Source organism: Euprymna scolopes, chromosome 21 (assembly GCF_053919585.1).
Source record: "Euprymna scolopes isolate OS-2025 chromosome 21, ASM5391958v1, whole genome shotgun sequence".
NCBI classification, from domain to species: Eukaryota; Metazoa; Mollusca; class Cephalopoda; order Sepiida; family Sepiolidae; genus Euprymna; species Euprymna scolopes.
This window is the reverse complement of record NC_136502.1, coordinates 25,485,172-25,504,331: the sequence shown is the minus strand read 5'-3', so window position 1 is coordinate 25,504,331 and position 19,160 is coordinate 25,485,172. Positions and strand designations below refer to the sequence as shown.

Sequence of the window (19,160 nt, the reverse complement as noted above, 5' to 3'; positions counted from 1 at the left end):
TAAAATTAAACTTAATAGAAATCCAAAAACATTTTTCTATAGTATCTACTGAAAATTTATAAACTTCAATATAATAATAAAAAATTGTTTTTGTAAATAAAATTTCTCTAATATAAATATTTTTATTAGTAAATAAAATTTCTCTAATATTAAAAAAAATTAATTTACTAATAAAAATATTTATATTAGAGAAATTTTCTTTATAAATTAATCTAGTTTTAAATAATTTTGCAAAGGGAATAAATATTTCAAACATTTATTATATTTAAAATTTTATTACAATGTGCTTATCCTTATTATAAGATAATAGATGAACATGATACTTGTGTAAGTTATAGAGTTGTCGTTTTAAGTTCTCATCATAAGATAATCCAAAAACTAAAGACTGTATATTTCATATCAGTGTGGATAATATATGAGAATGCATTCACAAAAAGGAACATATTTATAATTTTAATTGATATATAGGTCATGACCAAATGTGGAAATAATTTGACTCTTAAAATTAAAGGCTGAGACATAATTTTATAAGTAGAGATTTTTTTCCCATCTGTCTATCAAAATTCATTTTAATGTAATAAATGCATTACAGAGTTTATCTTGTTTAAAATATCAGAGATTTTAACTACTTTTACAAATTGAGAATATTGCATTAATAATAAATAATAAATGTTCAATAAACAAATAAATCAAGTAACTGGAAATCGAAAACAAAACCTTGTTTTTGGTTTGAGAGTCTACCAACTGACCTATTTGGACTTATAAAAAGAGCTTAAAATATTATCATAACAAAATAATTATAGCTTTCCCATGACATTATAGATTTATGATTTATGTAATGTTTCAAAACATGTATTCAAACATAAATGATAATAAAAATAAATGAATAAATAAATGGGTAAACATTAATAATATTGGAAATTATCTTAATAGTCCAAAACAATTCATTTTGTTTTAACTATGTATTGTATGTGGTTCTTTCACAATTATATCCTATAAAATCTTCTCAGCTTAGCAAAAATATGTGAGTAGAAGGAGCATAATTAGCAAAAAAAAAACTTTTTGATTATCATCATATGTATATTAATGAACAAAAAATTTAAAAATTTTAGTTTTCTTTCCTTCATCTTAAATTGATTTCATTCTTAACAGACAAAAATCATCTGCTATCCACAGTTTTGACTGAATATTCCAGTTGTATTTAACTCACAGATTAAGTTAAAATAAAAAATAGAGAACATAAAATTACATATTCAAATAAGATTTATTTCCATGAAGAGAATAACACATTATTTGGATAATCATCATTGTATGATTTCCTGTACACACAAAAATAATATACAACTAATTGTGACATTTTTTTTTAATTTTCAGTGCATATATTATTTCATTTTCATCAGAAATAATTCTTTAATATTCCAATAATTTGATTTTAGAAATTCATTTTTAAATATTCATAATATTTAATGATAATGAAATAATTCCATTTCCCGAATATAAAATCCTGTGACTCTCCAAACTAATTCAAAAGAAAACTGTACATTTGAAGGGATTAAATATGAATATTTATAAAAATCACAATAACATTAAACTTTACAATAATTTGTTACAAATATATGTTTGTTGTTTAATTTTGTTTTAATAATGAAAGACAAGTAAATAAATTGACAACATTCATATTTTATACTAAAAAATCATGAACAAGAAATAACTTTGACAGAAGAAAACAGGTGGCTTACTCACATATAAATATTTGGCTACAGTCTTAAATTAATAAAAAGTTGTCTTTAAAGTTTTTTCGTCAAATATTTAACTGCTCAAAACTTTGAATACATAAATGTTCATTGATATTATTACTTTGCACTGTTGCTCAAGATTTAACAGAAAATGAGAAGAAATTCATGCTTGTTGTGAATTAAATATGCACAAGAGTATATACAAGATATGCTTATTATGACATTACTTAACATAAATGTTTTATACATGTAAAATGTTGGAAATCAAAGCTTTTGCTGAGGTACTGGGGGTAAGGGCCTAGGATTGCGATAGATATTTCCTACTGACTGTTGACTTATATCAGAAGAATTACTATCCTCTGTCATAGAGTCTTTGTTGTCATTGTTTTGTGAAAGGTTTGGTGTGTAGAATCCTCTAGCCACAATGGTTGTATCACTTGGGTAGTTGACAGTCTGTCCCAATGGTCTCATCTCTGTCTCTTGTGATGGTTGTCCTCTTCGTTTTGATGGAGAATTGCAGTACTGAGAATTGTAGACCTCTGAAAAAAGGTATACCAAAGGAAATATGTAATAAAGAGATCTTCTAATATATTTGTAAATGAAATAAAAATTTTAGTTAAATTCAACAAATAAATCCAATGCATTGCATATATTTTATTAATGAGGATTGCTCTGTTGGTTGCAGCATATTTATGGAAAAGATAAACTAATAAAGCAAGTGGAGGAAAATGCATTGAAAAAAATAAAAAATAAATAAAAATAATAATAATAATAAATAAATAAATTTAAAAAAAACAATAATTGTAAATTCTTCTTTTTTAATGTTTTATACAGTTTTTTTTTTCATTACCTTATATTATATTTTCTTCATTTTATTCATTGTAGTAATGTTCAATTTCAATAATTCTATCTGATACCAATGAGTTAATTGTAAACATAAAATAAGCATAACATTTTAAATTTAATGCACAGAAGAATTAAATAAAATAAATATGTAATTATAAATGATGAATTTCTAAAAATTATTTTAATATTGAATTTTATTTATAAATAGAATGTATTTTTAAAAGATAACAGCAAAGTGTTAGAAAAATGTGATTCAAATATGATTATTACTGTAATATTTCATTCAAAAATTAAAATATTCACATTGCAAAGAGTTTTCTTAAAAGGAATATAAATCAAGAAATAATTCCTGTTTTTCATTTCATACCTGTTGAGTCTTCACTCTGTCCAATGTTTCTTAAATTTTTCTTTGATCTGCTCTCAGCAGAAGACAGATTTGGAGAGGCGCGATTAAGATATTCAGTAGAACTGACCTGATGCCTATTATTTCGTAGATGATGAGATGTTTCTTGTACTTGTCTTTCCTAAATGTAAATCATAGTAAAACCGGAATATTATATCATAATAACATGTATGAAAGTTAAACAAAACTGTTACCACATTTCCTTTTTTAAACATATAAAATAATATGTAATTTTAAAACAATATAAATATTACTTTGAATATGTAACTATGTGCATAATCACTTTGGATATATCTCTTTTTGATAAATATAAATGTCTGAGGAATGGCATTAATTAGCTCCCATTATTATGGAAAATATTTTAATAAGAAGAATAACATTTTTTTATATTTATTTAATCTTTTCTTTCATAACTGTATTTCTTTAAAAAACAAGAACTGCAGCTTTGCTTATAATAGGCTCATTCTTATTAAATTTCAATAGAAATTTAGAATAACATTATCCATCATTAAAATGGGCAGATTTCCCTGTATATAAAATAAAAACTATTGAATGATTGACAAGTTAAAACTTATCTTTATAAAATCTAACATAAATAGTTATTTATTTCTGTCAGTTAAGAATAAATGAAATCTAGTATTTTTACCTAAAATAGATAATTATCAATTTACATGGAGGAAATAGCATATTAATTTGGACAATTTTCTTGTTTCTGTTTTTTGAAAAATATTCAAATGCTAATCTGTCTCTGCACCAACTTCCATCCAACCTCACAAAACAGAAAATAATTCTGAAATAAGTATATTCTCATTTTCATATTAAAAAATATTGTCAATAATAAAAAAAGGAAGACTCAAATGTTAAAGCATTCAATTTGTGACTCTGAAACTCAATTTTTAAAATTATTTCATAAATACAAAAAATAAATGCAAAACTACATTCTGATTTTACTTAGTAAATTAATAATCAGCTGAATTACATTAGAGCATACATTTTTTAGGTTATCTTCTCTTCTTCTTCTATCTATCTATCTATCTATCTATCTTCTATTCTTCTTCTATCTTCTATCCATCTTCTTCTTTCTATCTATCTATCTTCTTCTATCTATCTATCTATCTTCTATCTATCTTCTTCTATCTATCATCTATCTTCTCTTCTCTATCTTCTTCTATCTTCTATCTATCTTCTTCTATATAAATAAAATGAACTCATTTTTCCCCTCCAACTTTGACCTTAATAGGATTAAAAATCATGACATTACATGCAAATGTAATGCATACAGACTGTAGCACATGGCCTGAGGTTTGCTATAGGCCTATTACCTCTACAGTTCCTCGACAATGGTACATTCCTATATTTTTCCAGTGAGAGTCCACTGCAAAAATCGCTTAGATTCAATGGAAGTTGCAACATCTTTTCTCTCTATTAGATTCCTCCTTTCCCCTCTCCCCATTTACACCGCAGCAGATGCGTTCACAAGGAACACGACGAGGAAAAACACCGGTTTAGAATCGTACAAGGTTACTTATGCCGTTTTTTTTTTTTGTTTTTTTATCTTTTTTCCCTGATTTATGCTTTCTGTTTTTTCCATGATAAAATAGAAATAAAAAAATTATTTTTAAAAAACACGAAAACGCGATTACTATTGTTTTCTTTTTGCTTTTTTTCGTTAGTGTAAGACACAATCAGCAAGATTAACCAGATTTTACTTCCGATTTTAACGACTCAAACCGTGAAATCTAACTATGACCTTTATTTATTAGTACTTTCAACTCAACATTTATTTTTACACAAAGATTAAAATGCAACAATATCGTGAATTCACGTGCATTACACTTAAATTAAAATTAAAACAAATAAATTCATTTAGAATTCGAGAAAACAAAAATATTCATTTAGAATTGAGTGTGATGTGACTACTGAAACTAAACCAAAACAAACTGCAGAATTGATATTTGACCTAATTCACTTTTTAGTTAATTCATCACGTTTTTTTTTGTTTTTTTTTTTTGGCGCTTTCGCCACAATGATTCGAGTTCGAATCCCCCACCCCTCTTTTTGGGTATTTTTCAAACACACGGGCACCGCCGGACCGTTCATATTGCATCACATTCATTTTTTAATTTTTTTTTTTTTTAAACGATTTGTTTTTATAATATTTAAACAGGGTTATGACTTCGCTTTGTGTTCATTTTACCTCCCCCACCACACACGTCTCTAAAAACCAGGGCAATGCCAGGTACCCCACGCTAGTGCTAAATAAAATGCATTTCAGAAAATCAAGTGCAAAAAAATAAATCAAAATATATCTACCTGGTTCTGTGAATTTAAGGCAGATGAGGTTTGTGGCAAGGAAGCTGATCTTTGCTGCTGACTGGGAAACTTTTCTACAGGAAAGGATTCTCTACTGTTTTGGTTGACAAGTGCATTTCTTATTTTATCTGTTTGGTTTTGATTCACATTGACAGCAGTTGGCCATGATATTCCCTGCTTTGAAGGACATGTCAAATGTCTCTGATCACTCATATATCTGCCACTTGGACCAACAACACCCACATTGGCTGGTGCCATTGCATGGGCATATGTGACATTTCTCTGATCATTACAGCGAATTATACATACCGAGATTGAAGCAGTAATGATGACTGCTACAGTCACTGCTACAACCGTAATAATAATGACTGATGTAAGATCAACTTTATCTTCGGTGATTGTATGAACGGCACTTAGCATTTCTGATGTCTTATTGCTTACAGTGACAGTGAAAAACATACTAGTTGTTGCTGATAGAACTGGGCTACCACTATCCTTGACAACAAACACTAGCTCATAGGAACCAGCATCTTGTTGCGCAAGCACCCGATTGAAAGTTAACAAACCAGTGTACTGGTTGATGGTGAACATCTGCTTGTCATTGCCTCTGATTATTTCATATTTTAGAAATGCATTCTCTTGACTGTCTCCATCAGCTGCCTTTACACAAGTGATGTTCTTTGAATGATGCCGGTAATATACAACATCCATGTTATAAGGATTGACACTGGGAAATGTAAAATACGGAGCATTATCATTTTTATCAGTCACTTCAACAATGACGTTGACTGTATTATTGAGAGATGGGATTCCATTGTCTTTCACAAATACTTGAAACTTGTAAATGTTTTGAAACTCATGATCCAGTGACATAATGGCTGAAATCATGCCATCATCTTTGATTTTGAAAGGTAAAAACTGTTTGTTATTTGTGAGCAGAGAATAGGTGAGTTTCCCTCCAACTCCCAGGTCTGGGTCTGTTGCATTGATGAAGCCAACAGAAAATCTTGACTTCTCATTCTCTTCAATCAAGAACTTAAATGTCTCCATAGAGAACTGTGGCCTTACATCATTCACATCGGTGACTTTGATGGAGAACTTACTCTTACTTTGCAGTGGAGGAGATCCTTTATCTTGACAGCTGATGATAATTTCATGCTTTGCCTCTCTTTCTCTATCCAATGCTTTTTTCACAATTACTTGGTATTTCTTAGTGTCGAGACTTTGTAGTTTAAATTTATCATAATGCAGATTGCAACTCACTTCTCCATTTTGTCCAACATCATGATCAGTCACTTTTACATATGCAATGGAACTTCCAATTTTGATTCCTTCAGAAACTGATGTTGAATCTTTTCCAGATGCTGACAAAAATTTTAAGTTTATTGCTGGTGGATTATTTTGTTGACTGATTACATTCACTTGTACCATCGATTTTGAAATGAAAGATGGGTTGCCTCCATCTTGAGCTTCAACAATTAAGTTATATGCATTAATATTACTCAATGTAAATTTCTTTTCTAAGAAAATCTGTCCAGTTTGTTGATTGAGTTTAAAATGACTTTTAGCAACATCAGATGTTTTTGTACTGAAATGATAAGTGACTCTTCCATTTTTACCAGAATCTAAATCTGTGGCAGATAAAGTTGCAATAGAAGAAGTTTCACTTGGTTCATTTTTTATTGTGACATTATAAAGATTTTGGGAGAAGACAGGAGGATTATCATTCACATCTGCAACTGAAATGTGAACATCTAAAATACTTTGTTTAGGTGGAGATCCACCATCTTTAGCAATGACTTTTACCATGTAGCTTTCTTTCACTTCTCTGTCCAATCTTTCTTTCAGAATAATGTAGAGATCAGCTGTTCGATCTACAGTTTTTGAAACTGATAAATCAAATGGTTCATCTTTGTATTTTTTAAGCTCATAAGTAATCTGAGAATTGATAGTTCCAATATCTTTGTCAACAGCATTAGGAATCATTTTTTTGGTGCCAGTAATAAAGTTTTCATCAAATGTTATGCTTATTTTTTTATCAGGAAATTCTGGTTGATGATCATTTACATCTTGAATTTTTACTTTCACTTCTAATATCCTGCTTATTGTACTTTCTCTTTGTACAGCAATATCTACCATCAAAAAACATTCTTTGTTAAAAGTACACAGAGACTCAGCATCCAATGTTTGTGCTGTATAAAGTTTTCCTGTATTTTTAGAAATCCGAAATAATGGAGAACTGCTTGTTCCATCCTGTTCCATAAGACTGAATGCAATGAGATTTTGATCTTGTATGGCCACATCATCCATCACATTAGAATCAGCAGCAATGTCTCCAAGGTAAGTGCCAGGACTTTTGCCTTCTTCTACAACATATGTCACGTCTACACATGTACAGATATTTATAACAGATAGCAGTAAGCCAATTTGTTGTATCATAATTATTTTAAATCTTTTTCCTTCCTTATAGCAACTGAAAAACAAAAAAAAATGTTTGAAAATATTTCATATCTGCAGATGAAATTTTTGTGATTCAACATAAAACATGTACACATCTATGTTTTGAGAGATTTATTTTATAATAGCAAACAAATAGCTATATTTTAAATATCATCACATAGAAAATTGCTTTAATAATATGTGGAATTAAATATCAATAGAATTTTGTGTAATTAAAAAATTAATTTATTACATTAATACTATTTTGCAAATCCACAGAAATAAAATTAATGAACCGATGCAAAATTGATAAAACGAACAGTTTATGACTACACACAGAGAATTCCCTTTTTAGCAGAGCAGCCATATTTGCTGTGTTGACAAAGCAATGCTGTTCATTGTTAAAGTGAACGAATGGAGATTTTCTTTGTGTAATCAAATATCTTAAATATTATTAAATTGACTGAATTTATCTTGGAAGATTTTATTTTAAATTTTCAAAATTATCATTAAAAGGTGTATATTAGAAAATCTTATGTTTTTTGTATTCTAACATTTATTAAGTATTATCTTATAAAAAGAATAAGTGAATGGTATACAGAATATTCATGTCAAAATATTTATCATAACAAAAATATATAATAACTATATAAATATATATAAGATTAATGTAAGACAGGTAATTGATGCCTAAAATAGATAATGTAACAACTGAAGAATTAAGAGTTTGTTATGGAAATGTTATAAATTTCCTTTGTATGTTTTATACTTATAATTGTCTGATAATAAACATAAAAAAACGGTTATAAAAATATAAAATGTCCTTACCTTTGATGTTAAACCATTTGCAGTTTATAATAAAAATTAGATTATATCCTTGTAATTGTTCTTTTTAGTTTTGAATTTTTTGTGAGATGAGTGTTTGATGTGAATTATTTTACTGGTTGACAAAGAGAAAAAATAGCAATCACACTCAGTGTGTTGTATGTATAATGGCTGCCACTTTCAGTGATTACTACTATATTTTTTGCTACATTTAAATTTACAATATTTTTTATTTTAGTTTATAAAATACAATTTAATTATTAGAGATAGATAAAAATTAGAATGATGTTAGTTTTTTGTTTTTATGAAAAAAAAATATTAAAATATCCAAAGTTGAATCTATTTCCCATGATGCAACAAAAACGTTATTCTATCATCTATTGTGACTACCTAATTTCTTCCGTCTAGTAATAAAATAATTTTCTTAAAATATTTAGTATTGTTTTATGAACTATATTATCCAAATATTAAATATTAATAAACTTGAGAAATGTTTAAATTTGTTGAATAATAATTATAAATTTATTTTTTATATGTATTATATTTATGTATTTTATAATTTTTTTTTTTTTTATGATTTTTCTATCAACTGTGTGACAATGTATTTTACGTCTCTGATAAAAGTATTAACATTATAATATTATACGAGTTATAATTTTCTGATTTCGTTTGCGTGTGTGTTTGTGCCAGATTTTTTTTACAGTAATGAATTATATAGAACCAAAATCAGATGTGTATAATTACATACTGTCTTCTGTATATGTAAATATTTTACCATTCAAGCAAGTATTGTCTGCAAGTGATTAATCTTACATAGTGTTTCCTAGTTGCACGTCTGTCATGAATCGTTCCTCCTCTTTTTATTTCTTGTATAGAATTTTTTTTTCTATTCAGATAAAACTTTTAACAATTTATTTTTTTTATCAATTAAAAATGCAATAAACTCATTTCAACTGAAAAATATTACAATTTTGATAGCAGAATGAATATTTTAATAAGATAAGTTTATTTTGCTGTGGTTAGTCATTTAGCAATGTTGATATACTATATTATTATTTCATCTACTCTGATTTTCATAACATTATCCATTTTTCGATTTTATACATACTATTTATGAAATTTACTTCAAACAACCAAATTTGATAGTATCATTCATTAAATGTGTGTATAAAATGATATTTGTTTAATAAAAAGCTCATGTCTTTAATGGAAAACATTTTAATTGAATGTTAGCATTGCAAGTTGTAATTATTTTATAAAGTTTATGATTTCTCAAAAGTTTGAAGGAATGTGTATACTTCATTTTATTGTTTATTATAATTATTTATTATTATTAATATTGTTTAATTAAATTATTACTATTACACATGTGTCTGTGTGTGTTTCTTGTCTCTATATCACTTAAAAGTTTATAAAATTTTAGTTATTATGAAGCAATTATTAAGATATAAATTCTATAGTGTAAAATAAAAGAAAACTTTAAAACTTTGTTTTGTATAGAATTACCAAAATAATTCAAATTTTTTTTTTATATTTCGTTATTTTAAGATATATATATATATATATATATATATATATATATATATATATATATATATATATATATATATATATATATATATATATATACATTATTTGTATTGTTATATGTATGTACATTGTAAATTTTGTGAGGTGCTTTACTGAAAATTATTGAATTTATGATTGTAACTATTAGTGAGGTACTGGGGGTAAAGGTCTTGGGTTGCGATATATATTTCCAGTTGATTGCTGACTTATATCAGAAGAGTTACTATCTTCTGTCACAGAGTCTTTGTTGTCATTGTTTTGTGAAAGGGTGGGTGTATAGAATCCCCTGGCCACAATAGTTGTATCACTTGGGTAGTTGACAGTCTGCCCCAATGGCCTCATCTCTGTCTCTTGTGATGGTTGCCTTCTTTGTTTTGATGGAGAATTGCAGTACTGGGCAGTGTAGACTTCTGGAATAGAAAAATAATTATTTATCAGACAAGTACAAATCTGAATCTAAAATAATATTATATAGTGTATGTGTATATATAATATATATAAGGAAGATAAAATAAAGACATTTTCATATATTATTTGTAAACAAAATTAAACAAATCAATGTAATGTGTATATTTTATCATCTGTATTTTTCATAAACCAAATACTTTTTAAAACCCTGATTTAGATAGCATGTTAATTTCTTTTGTAAACATCTGCCAAAGGTCAATTTCATATTGAGCTGTGGATTTAGGGAATATGTGTTACTTAGGTTAATGGTAATACTACAATTTTATCACTCTTGGAAAAAACTAATCTCATATTTTTCATGTCAGTGAACATAAAATCATTGTAGATTTTTAAAAAAAAATGTTTAATTATTATTTTAATTACATAAATTAATTATTTTTTATTTAAAAATACATATTCTTTTAATTTAAAATTTAATTAAAATATATATCTTTTAACTCATAAAAGTTCAAAGATGTCCTAATTACTTACCAGATACTTGCTGACTTGATTCAGAGTCCTCTGCATTTTGATTTGATTCAATATCTATTCGAGACATTTTAGGAGATGGATGATTGTGGTATTCAAGAGAACTAACGTGATGTTGTTTATTCTTTAAACTATTTGGTAGCAGTACTTTCTCTTGGATATGTTCCTGTTCAAAATAAAATATTAGTTATTACTACACCGTAATAAAAACAAATAATAGTCTATTATTTATTTGCTATGGATATTGATTCATTAAACTAAAACAATATTAGTTAAAAAGCAAACACAATGATAATTAAAGATCCAAAGATGATCAATATAATAAATACCACTTGTTCAACAAACAACAGAATCATTTTTATTTATCTCTTTAAACCTTTTTTGGTTATCTATTGCTGAAGCACAACATCTTGTAAATGATTCATTGTATATAGTTAATTGAACAAAAATTGCTATTTTATTCATAGCTAGAGGATTTGTGGGTGCATATCTTTCTGAACAGTATTAGTATGTGAATGACCATTGATTGGATTTGAATGGGGTATGTGCACACAGAACCAAATGACTGTTTTATCTCAAAGTAACACTAACTATAAATATTATTTCATAAAACTCCTATTTAAAATCTTGTAATATGATAATGATGTTTTTGTTTTAATGTAGATATGTATAAATAATTATTTTTTGTGTGTAATATTAAAAAATATATATTCAAGCAAATATAAGTATCAACAGCAACTGAATCTAAATATAAGTGTGACAGTGTTGACAGGTTAAAAAGGGTTGATGTGTCACAAAGGTTGGATGGTGGAAAACGAAAAAAAGAAAAAGAAAAGAAACAAAAGGTTCGAACTGTGTTAAATACTTGTAGAGATTGTAAAAAAGGGGATTTATAAGAAATAATCTGGGGGGGGGTCTAAAAAAAACCCCTTGAGTTATTTTCTGGACAATAAAACTGAATTGATTCGATAATAAATTAACTTTCCCTGAGGATTTGTACAATTAAAATTGGCTGACATTTTGATAAAAAATAATGGCCCTTTATTCAATCATGTTAGCATCTTCTAATGTAGGTGGTTTTGCCATGAAAATTTGCTGTGAGACTATCTCAAAGGAGAGATTTTGACTATCTGTTTTTATTATTATTGTTATCATAACAAGAATATTATGAATTTGACTGATATCGGAAACAAAACGACACTGACAGTTTTGCAAAGATATATCAATTATTAAGAATTGCTTATCAAAATCTGAGAAGGCCACACGTATCCGCTATGCTAATTGTTTATTAAATTACCTGCTGATAACCCCCTTTTTCATGGTTGGAACTTTGATAAGTGAATTAAATAAAGAAGAATTGTGATTTCAGCGACCATCCCAAAAGAGGAGGCGGTATCTCCCATCCATGGTAGCAAGGAAAGATGAAAAATAGATGATGATGAAGAAGAAGAAAAGGACGGACTTAAAGACTTTAAAGATTCATGGTCTTTAAAACCAGGATTTGTACTGGGAATTGAATATTACTGATAATGTATTATCAAGAGTTATGGATTGAATTCTATTGAGAGGGGAGAAGGAACCGCCCATTCATGGTAGTAAGGAGAGATGTAAAATAGATGAAGAAGAAGAAAAAAAAAAGAAGCATGGACCTAAAAAGTTCATTGGCCACACTTCGTCTGATAATGTCTTTTCCAGAGTTGAGAATCGGAGAATATTATCAATAATGTATTATCGAGAATTATGAGTTGAAGTTGTGTGTGTAGAAACGGGGAAGGGAGGGGTATGGCTCTTTGATTCTCAATATAAGTCGGTGTATCAAGAGTGTCAGGGATTCTACCTTGCTCTCTATCGGGGTCCACATCGTTGAGAGATTAACCCTTGGACTTGGGGTTGAAATCACCAAACTTAAGAATGGCCAGACTCAACTAGATTGGACCAGACTTGACCTTGCTCCCCATCGACCCCACATCATTAAAAGACTGTCAGTCTTAGGGTTGAAATCACTAAGCTTGAAAATCGACTAGACATTAATGAAGAGTGCCACCAGACAAAAATATTAAGAGCCCAACTAAGACTTGTGAAGAATCAGAGTATATAGTTTTTCATTAAATAATTATTGTTACTTTATCCAAAAAGACCAGTCATCAAAGTGTTGTTATTTCTTCTTTTGGCTTGAAATGACCTTTGCTTCCCAGTAATACAGACTTTGGTGACCAGTGCCAGATGATTTGCCATTTCGATCTTTTTACAATGTGGGAAGGGGAAGTGGTAATTCATCGGATAGAACCTTTCAACACTTAGAACCTTTGCCAGAAGCACCAACAGGCCAGCTGGGACACAGAACGGCCAAATTCAGTAATGTCACTTACTGGGCATTGTTGGAGGAGAAAAAAGATGACATTAGTATTGTTTATAATATAAACAATCAACAAAATTTATTTCTGTAACAGGTTTTCTTTGAATTATTAATTTTCTTTGAATTATGTTTTCTTTGAATTATTCTTATTTTTGACTATTTTTTTTTTAGATGTCCAAGCTTGATAGCACATGAGGCATTAATATAATTATTAAATCTTAACATTTTTTAACAAACGAAGCAATAAAAATATGCTGTTATTTTTTACTGTACAAACTCATTAATATAATTATACTATAACCATTTAATAGTTCATTATTTGTATTCTAAACTAATATTAATTTTTTTTTAGTTAAAAAAATTGCTGATAATTTAACATGAAGTAATTAGCAATATTGTGGAAAATATTTATTCAACAAACAACTAACTGAGCTGTCATAATAAGTTAACAAATATTTATATTTAAATTAATAACTGCAAAGATTTTGTTCATTTATCGCATGCATATTTCAATGAAAATGGTTCACTGTCATTTACTCAATAATACAGCATATTTATTTACTTATACATTATATTTATTTACAATAATACAGCATATTTATTTACTTCCTCTGCAGAAGGTTAGACAAAAGATTAGGTAAAGTTTTTAAAATGTAAGTGCATTAGAAGTGTGCTTTAGCTTATAAAAATGCCCGAGCAACCATGTCAACATTTCCTGAGAGAAAGTAAAGTTTAGGTTAGTGAATCTCTTATGATTAAACAGAACCATATTTCAGCTTGACAGAAGCAAGGCCACTGTCAAAATGATTACTGAGGATGTATTTTTGATTAATTTATTTTATTTCGAAAACAAGTTAACAAAATAAAATTAGATCTACCCTTTATTAGTTCAATAATACACCTTATTCTTTTGCATATATAGTAGAGAGCACAGACCCAAACATGACTATTTCCATGACTAATTTGCATCCCTATTGTTTAAACAGTTTATAATAAATTAATATTTAGTGCTATTTACTTGTAATTTGATTGTCATATTCCTATATATGTGTAATAGTTTTGTCGGTAATAACAACAATTGATTAAAGTGGTTTACTCAAAAAATATAGATAAATTACCCAAACCTATGTTCATGATTGTTCAAGGGAGGTAATTTAAATGAAAACTATTAGTTTTTAAAATTACAATAGATTTATATTAAAGATATGTAAGATACACTTTAAAAGACTAATTGGGGGTAGGTTAACAACCGTTGGTTGTCACATAGATTTTTTCTTGTTATTGCATAAAAGTTTGCAAGTATAGCAAAAGATAATTTTTATATAAATATATTTGTAAACAATTTTTAAATCATAACAAAATATAATGGTAATAAATGAATATCAATATATAACTATTAAAATATTTCAATGGTAAAAAGTATATTGCATTAAATACAAATAATGATTAAAAAATATGTATCAATATCTAAAGATTTAATTCAAATGTGAAATAAAATAATATTTTTATGATCTAATTTAAATAAATTTTTTAAATGCTTATTTAATGTGTAATTTAGTATGCCAGAAGTAGTATTAACTTACCTGAGACGTTCTTTGTGGCAGAGAGGCCGATCTTTGCTGCTGACTGGGAAGCTTTTCTGCATGAGGAGATTCTCTACTGGTTTGGTTTATATGCGCACTTCTCATTTTATCTGTTTGGTTTTGGTTAACATTGACAGCAGTTGGCCAAGATATTCCCTGCTTTGAAGGACATGTCAAATGTCTCTGATCACTCATATATCTGCCACTTGGACCAACAACACCCACATTGGCTGGTGCCATTGCATGGGCATATGTGACATTTCTCTGATCATTACAGCGAATTATACATACCGAGATTGAAGCAGTAATGATGACTGCTACGGTCACTGCTACAACCGTAATAATAATGACTGATGTAAGATCAACTTTATCTTCAGTGATTGTATGAACGGCACTTAGCATTTCTGATGTCTTGTTGCTTACAGTCACAGTGAAAAACATACTAGTTGTTGCTGATAGAACTGGGCTACCACTATCCTTGACAACAAACACTAGCTCATAGGAACCAGCATCTTGTTGCGCAAGCACCCGATTGAAAGTTAACAAACCAGTGTACTGGTTGATGGTGAACATCTGCTTGTCATTGCCTCTGATTATTTCATATTTTAGAAATGCATTCTCTTGACTATCTCCATCAGTTGCCTTTACACAAGTGATGTTCTTTGAATGATGCCGGTAATATACAACATCCATGTTATAAGGATTGACACTGGGAAATGTAAAATACGGAGCATTATCATTTTTATCAGTCACTTCAACAATGACGTTGACTGTATTATTGAGAGATGGGATTCCATTATCTTTCACAAATACTTGAAACTTGTAAATGTTTTGAAACTCGTGATCCAGTGACATAATGGCTGAAATCATGCCATCATCTTTGATTTTGAAAGGTAAAAACTGTTTGTTATTTGTGAGCAGAGAATAGGTGAGTTTCCCTCCAACTCCCAGGTCTGGGTCTGTTGCATTGATGAAGCCAACAGAAAATCTCGACTTCTCATTCTCTTCAATCAAGAACTTAAATGTCTCCATAGAGAACTGTGGCCTTACATCATTCACATCGGTGACTTTGATGGAGAACTTACTCTTACTTTGCAGTGGAGGAGATCCTTTATCTTGACAGCTGATGATAATTTCATGCTTTGCCTCTCTTTCTCTATCCAATGCTTTTTTCACAATTACTTGGTATTTCTTAGTGTCGAGACTTTGTAGTTTAAATTTATCATAATGCAGATTGCAACTCACTTCTCCATTTTGTCCAACATCATGATCAGTCACTTTTACATATGCAATGGAACTTCCCACCTCAATATTCTCAGAAACTGATGTTGAATCTTTTCCAGATGCTGCCAAAAATTTTAGATGAATTGTTGGTGGGTTATTTTGTTGATTAATTACATTTACTAAAACCATTGCAAGTGAATTACGAGGAGGATTTCCCCCATCTTGGGCTTCAACATATAATGTATGAGTAAATAAATTATTTGATATAAACTTTTTCTCAAGAAAAATTTGTCCAGTTTGTTGATTGAGTTTGAAATGACTTTTAGCAACATCAGATGTTTTTGTACTGAAATGATAAGTGACTCTTCCATTTTTACCAGAATCTAAATCTGTGGCAGATAAAGTTGCAATGGAAGAAGTTTCACTTGGTTTATTTTTGATAGAAACATTGTATACATTTTGTGAAAAAATAGGTGGGTTGTCGTTAACATCACTTACAGAAACCTGAACTAACAATACATTTTGTTTGGAAGGAGATCCTCCATCTTTAGCAATCACGTCTAATAAGTATGAATCTTTTACTTCCCTGTCAAGCATTTGTTCTAATTTTATATTTAGTTCAGATGTTCCATCAACTTTTTTAGAAACCGATAATGTAAAAGGCTCATCTTTATTTCTTTTTAATGCATAAGAAATCTGTGAATTAATCTCTCCAACATCTTTGTCAATTGCATTGGGGATTATTTTCATCATTCCTTTGCCATCCCCTTCTTCAAATTCTATTGTCACTTGTTTATCAGGAAATTCAGGTGCATGATCATTAACATCTTGAATTTTTACTTTTACTTCAAGAATCTTCATGATTCTTTTGGATTTTTGAACAGCAACATCAACCATCACAAAACATTCCTTATTGAATGTGCACAATGACTCAGCATCCAATGTTTGTGCTGTATAAAGTTTTCCTGTATTTTTAGAAATCCGAAATAATGGGGAGCTGCTCATCCCATCCTGTTCCATGAGGCTGAATGCAATAAGATTTTGATCTTGTATGGCCACATCATCCATCACGTTAGAATCAGCAGCAATGTCTCCAAGGTAAGTACCAGGACTTTTACCTTCTTCAACCTTGAATATTAGATCCACGCTCAGACATGTATTTACAAAGAAAAACAGAAGTAGCACTTGGACGTTCATTTCTGTATTTTATAATTTGTACTTTAATAAAATCCTGTTGATCTCTTTTATCTAAAAATATTGAAGAAAAAGAAAATCTTGTTGAGTGAAACTGAAAACCTTTTTACTTTTATATCTATAATGTAAATTCATAATTCATATGATATTTCTTTACAAACTTACATGAAACTATTTTGCCAAGAATTCATAGCAAACAACAATTAAATATTTCAAAATATATATATATATATATATATATATAATACAACAAATAGAAACCCACCTCTCAAAAAGTAAAATGAATTAAGACAGTAGATATTGAATTTATAATGTGTTAAGTGAAATACATTTTATCATATATATATATATATGCACACACAATGCAAAGAGTATAGAGCAAAAAACAAAATTGAATTAAACTGGAATGTGATTTATTTCTTCAATAACAAATATATTGAAAACACCAATAACATAGAAGCACAATGCTTTCTGGTAGCCATGTTTATTTTATGATATAAAGTATTTTTACTGGGCTCTATGAACACTGAATAGAATTTTTGTAAAAATTACTAAAGATTTTTTTTTTGTTTAACATAATGAATTTTTATAAATGTATCCAAACAAAAACAAATAGATATTTGAAAAGAAATTGAAATAAAACAAGAATAACCGACTGTATATACATTTAAATTATGTCATATTCAATATATTAATATATTTTAAATCTTTATATTTTTGTCATTTTATATTAATTAATTTTATGAAAATAATTTATATTTTGTGAAAAATCAATCTCATACAACTATAATGCTCGACATTAAGAAAATAGCTTCAAAATCCTTTAAAATCTACTACTATTGTGTTGTATTCTTTTGTGTGTTGGCTAATGGTAGCTATGTCTATTCTATTTAATAATAAAGAAAAATGAATTTAGTAAATGCACTTACCTTTGTAGGAAAATCTTATGAACTCAGTTAAAACAGAAACTACATGTTTGTAATATTTTGTTCTGTGTATAATAGAGAGAAATAAAGGATAAGGTTATAGTATTTCTTTTCTTTGACAGATGTGAGAAAGAAAGCAGCAGTCCTAATGAGTATGATGTGTGCATAATGGCTGCAACAATATAAATGATGGCTACTTTGTTCTTTAAAATGCAGTCAACCAACAATAATTTTTCCTCTAAACAGAATTTTGTTTTTAATTGAATTAACCACTTATTTTAACAAATAAGTAACTAATAAATACAGATTTATAAAAAAAAATATGAATTAATACAAAATTTAATTTAACTCCCAAAATGCACTTTCGTGCTCTCTCTCTCTCTCTCTCTCTCTCTCTCTCTCTCTCTCTATCTATCTATCTATCTATCTATCTATCTATCTATCCCTCATTTATGGTCTTTTTTCTTCGAATTAGTGCAAAAATTATATTTTCTTTTCAAGTGGAACTTTAAATTGTAACTCTTCAAACATGACTGATTTTTATTTGGACAATGTTGAACAGGAAAATTACTATTTCTTCTTAATTTAAAATACTATATTTTACATTATTTTAATTATTAAGTGATTTATTGCAAGTAAAATATAATTGAAAACAATTATAAGTACAATACTGTTAAGCATTGTTCCATACATATATGTTAAACATATATATGAACAACAACCAGAACAAATTTAGTCATTCATCTGCATTTTGTTTATTTATTCAAAGGTTTTAGAACTGGAATATCTTGTATTTTATATGTTCTTCAG

General features: G+C 28.2%; 2 protein-coding genes across 2 annotated transcripts; both read right to left on the bottom strand.

Moving 5' to 3' along the window:
* Positions 1-1,248: 1,248 nt before the first annotated feature.
* LOC145242896 (protocadherin beta-2-like) lies at positions 1,249-8,750 on the bottom strand. The gene is made up of 4 exons (XM_080106007.1): positions 8,566-8,750; positions 5,299-7,771; positions 2,950-3,106; positions 1,249-2,275 (listed from the first exon to the last, which is right to left on the bottom strand). The coding sequence occupies exons 2-4, from the start codon at positions 7,735-7,737 to the stop codon at positions 2,001-2,003; spliced, it is 2,871 nt and encodes a 956-aa protein (XP_079962133.1). The 5' UTR covers positions 7,738-7,771; positions 8,566-8,750; the 3' UTR covers positions 1,249-2,000.
* Positions 8,751-10,167: 1,417 nt separating this feature from the next.
* LOC145242917 (protocadherin beta-2-like) lies at positions 10,168-18,537 on the bottom strand. The gene is made up of 4 exons (XM_080106029.1): positions 18,354-18,537; positions 15,007-17,478; positions 11,071-11,233; positions 10,168-10,541 (listed from the first exon to the last, which is right to left on the bottom strand). Exons 2-4 carry the CDS (start codon positions 17,425-17,427, stop codon positions 10,276-10,278), a joined length of 2,850 nt encoding a protein of 949 aa, XP_079962155.1. The 5' UTR covers positions 17,428-17,478; positions 18,354-18,537; the 3' UTR covers positions 10,168-10,275.
* Between the last annotated feature and the right edge of the window lie 623 nt (positions 18,538-19,160).

Excerpts from the sequence above, each read along its gene's own strand:
- LOC145242917 (XM_080106029.1), bottom strand. The coding sequence starts at position 17,427 with ATGAACGTCCAAGTGCTACTTCTGTTTTTCTTTGTAAATACATGTCTG. Across the intron at positions 11,234-15,006 it reads TGCCACAAAGAACGTCTCAG|GAACATATCCAAGAGAAAGT; the intron begins GTAAGTTAATAC and ends TATTTTGAACAG. Across the intron at positions 10,542-11,070 it reads ATCAAGTCAGCAAGTATCTG|AAGTCTACACTGCCCAGTAC; the intron begins GTAAGTAATTAG and ends TTTCTATTCCAG.
- LOC145242896 (XM_080106007.1), bottom strand. The coding sequence starts at position 7,737 with ATGATACAACAAATTGGCTTACTGCTATCTGTTATAAATATCTGTACA. Across the intron at positions 3,107-5,298 it reads CCTTAAATTCACAGAACCAG|GAAAGACAAGTACAAGAAAC; the intron begins GTAGATATATTT and ends ATTTACATTTAG. Across the intron at positions 2,276-2,949 it reads ACAGAGTGAAGACTCAACAG|AGGTCTACAATTCTCAGTAC; the intron begins GTATGAAATGAA and ends ACCTTTTTTCAG.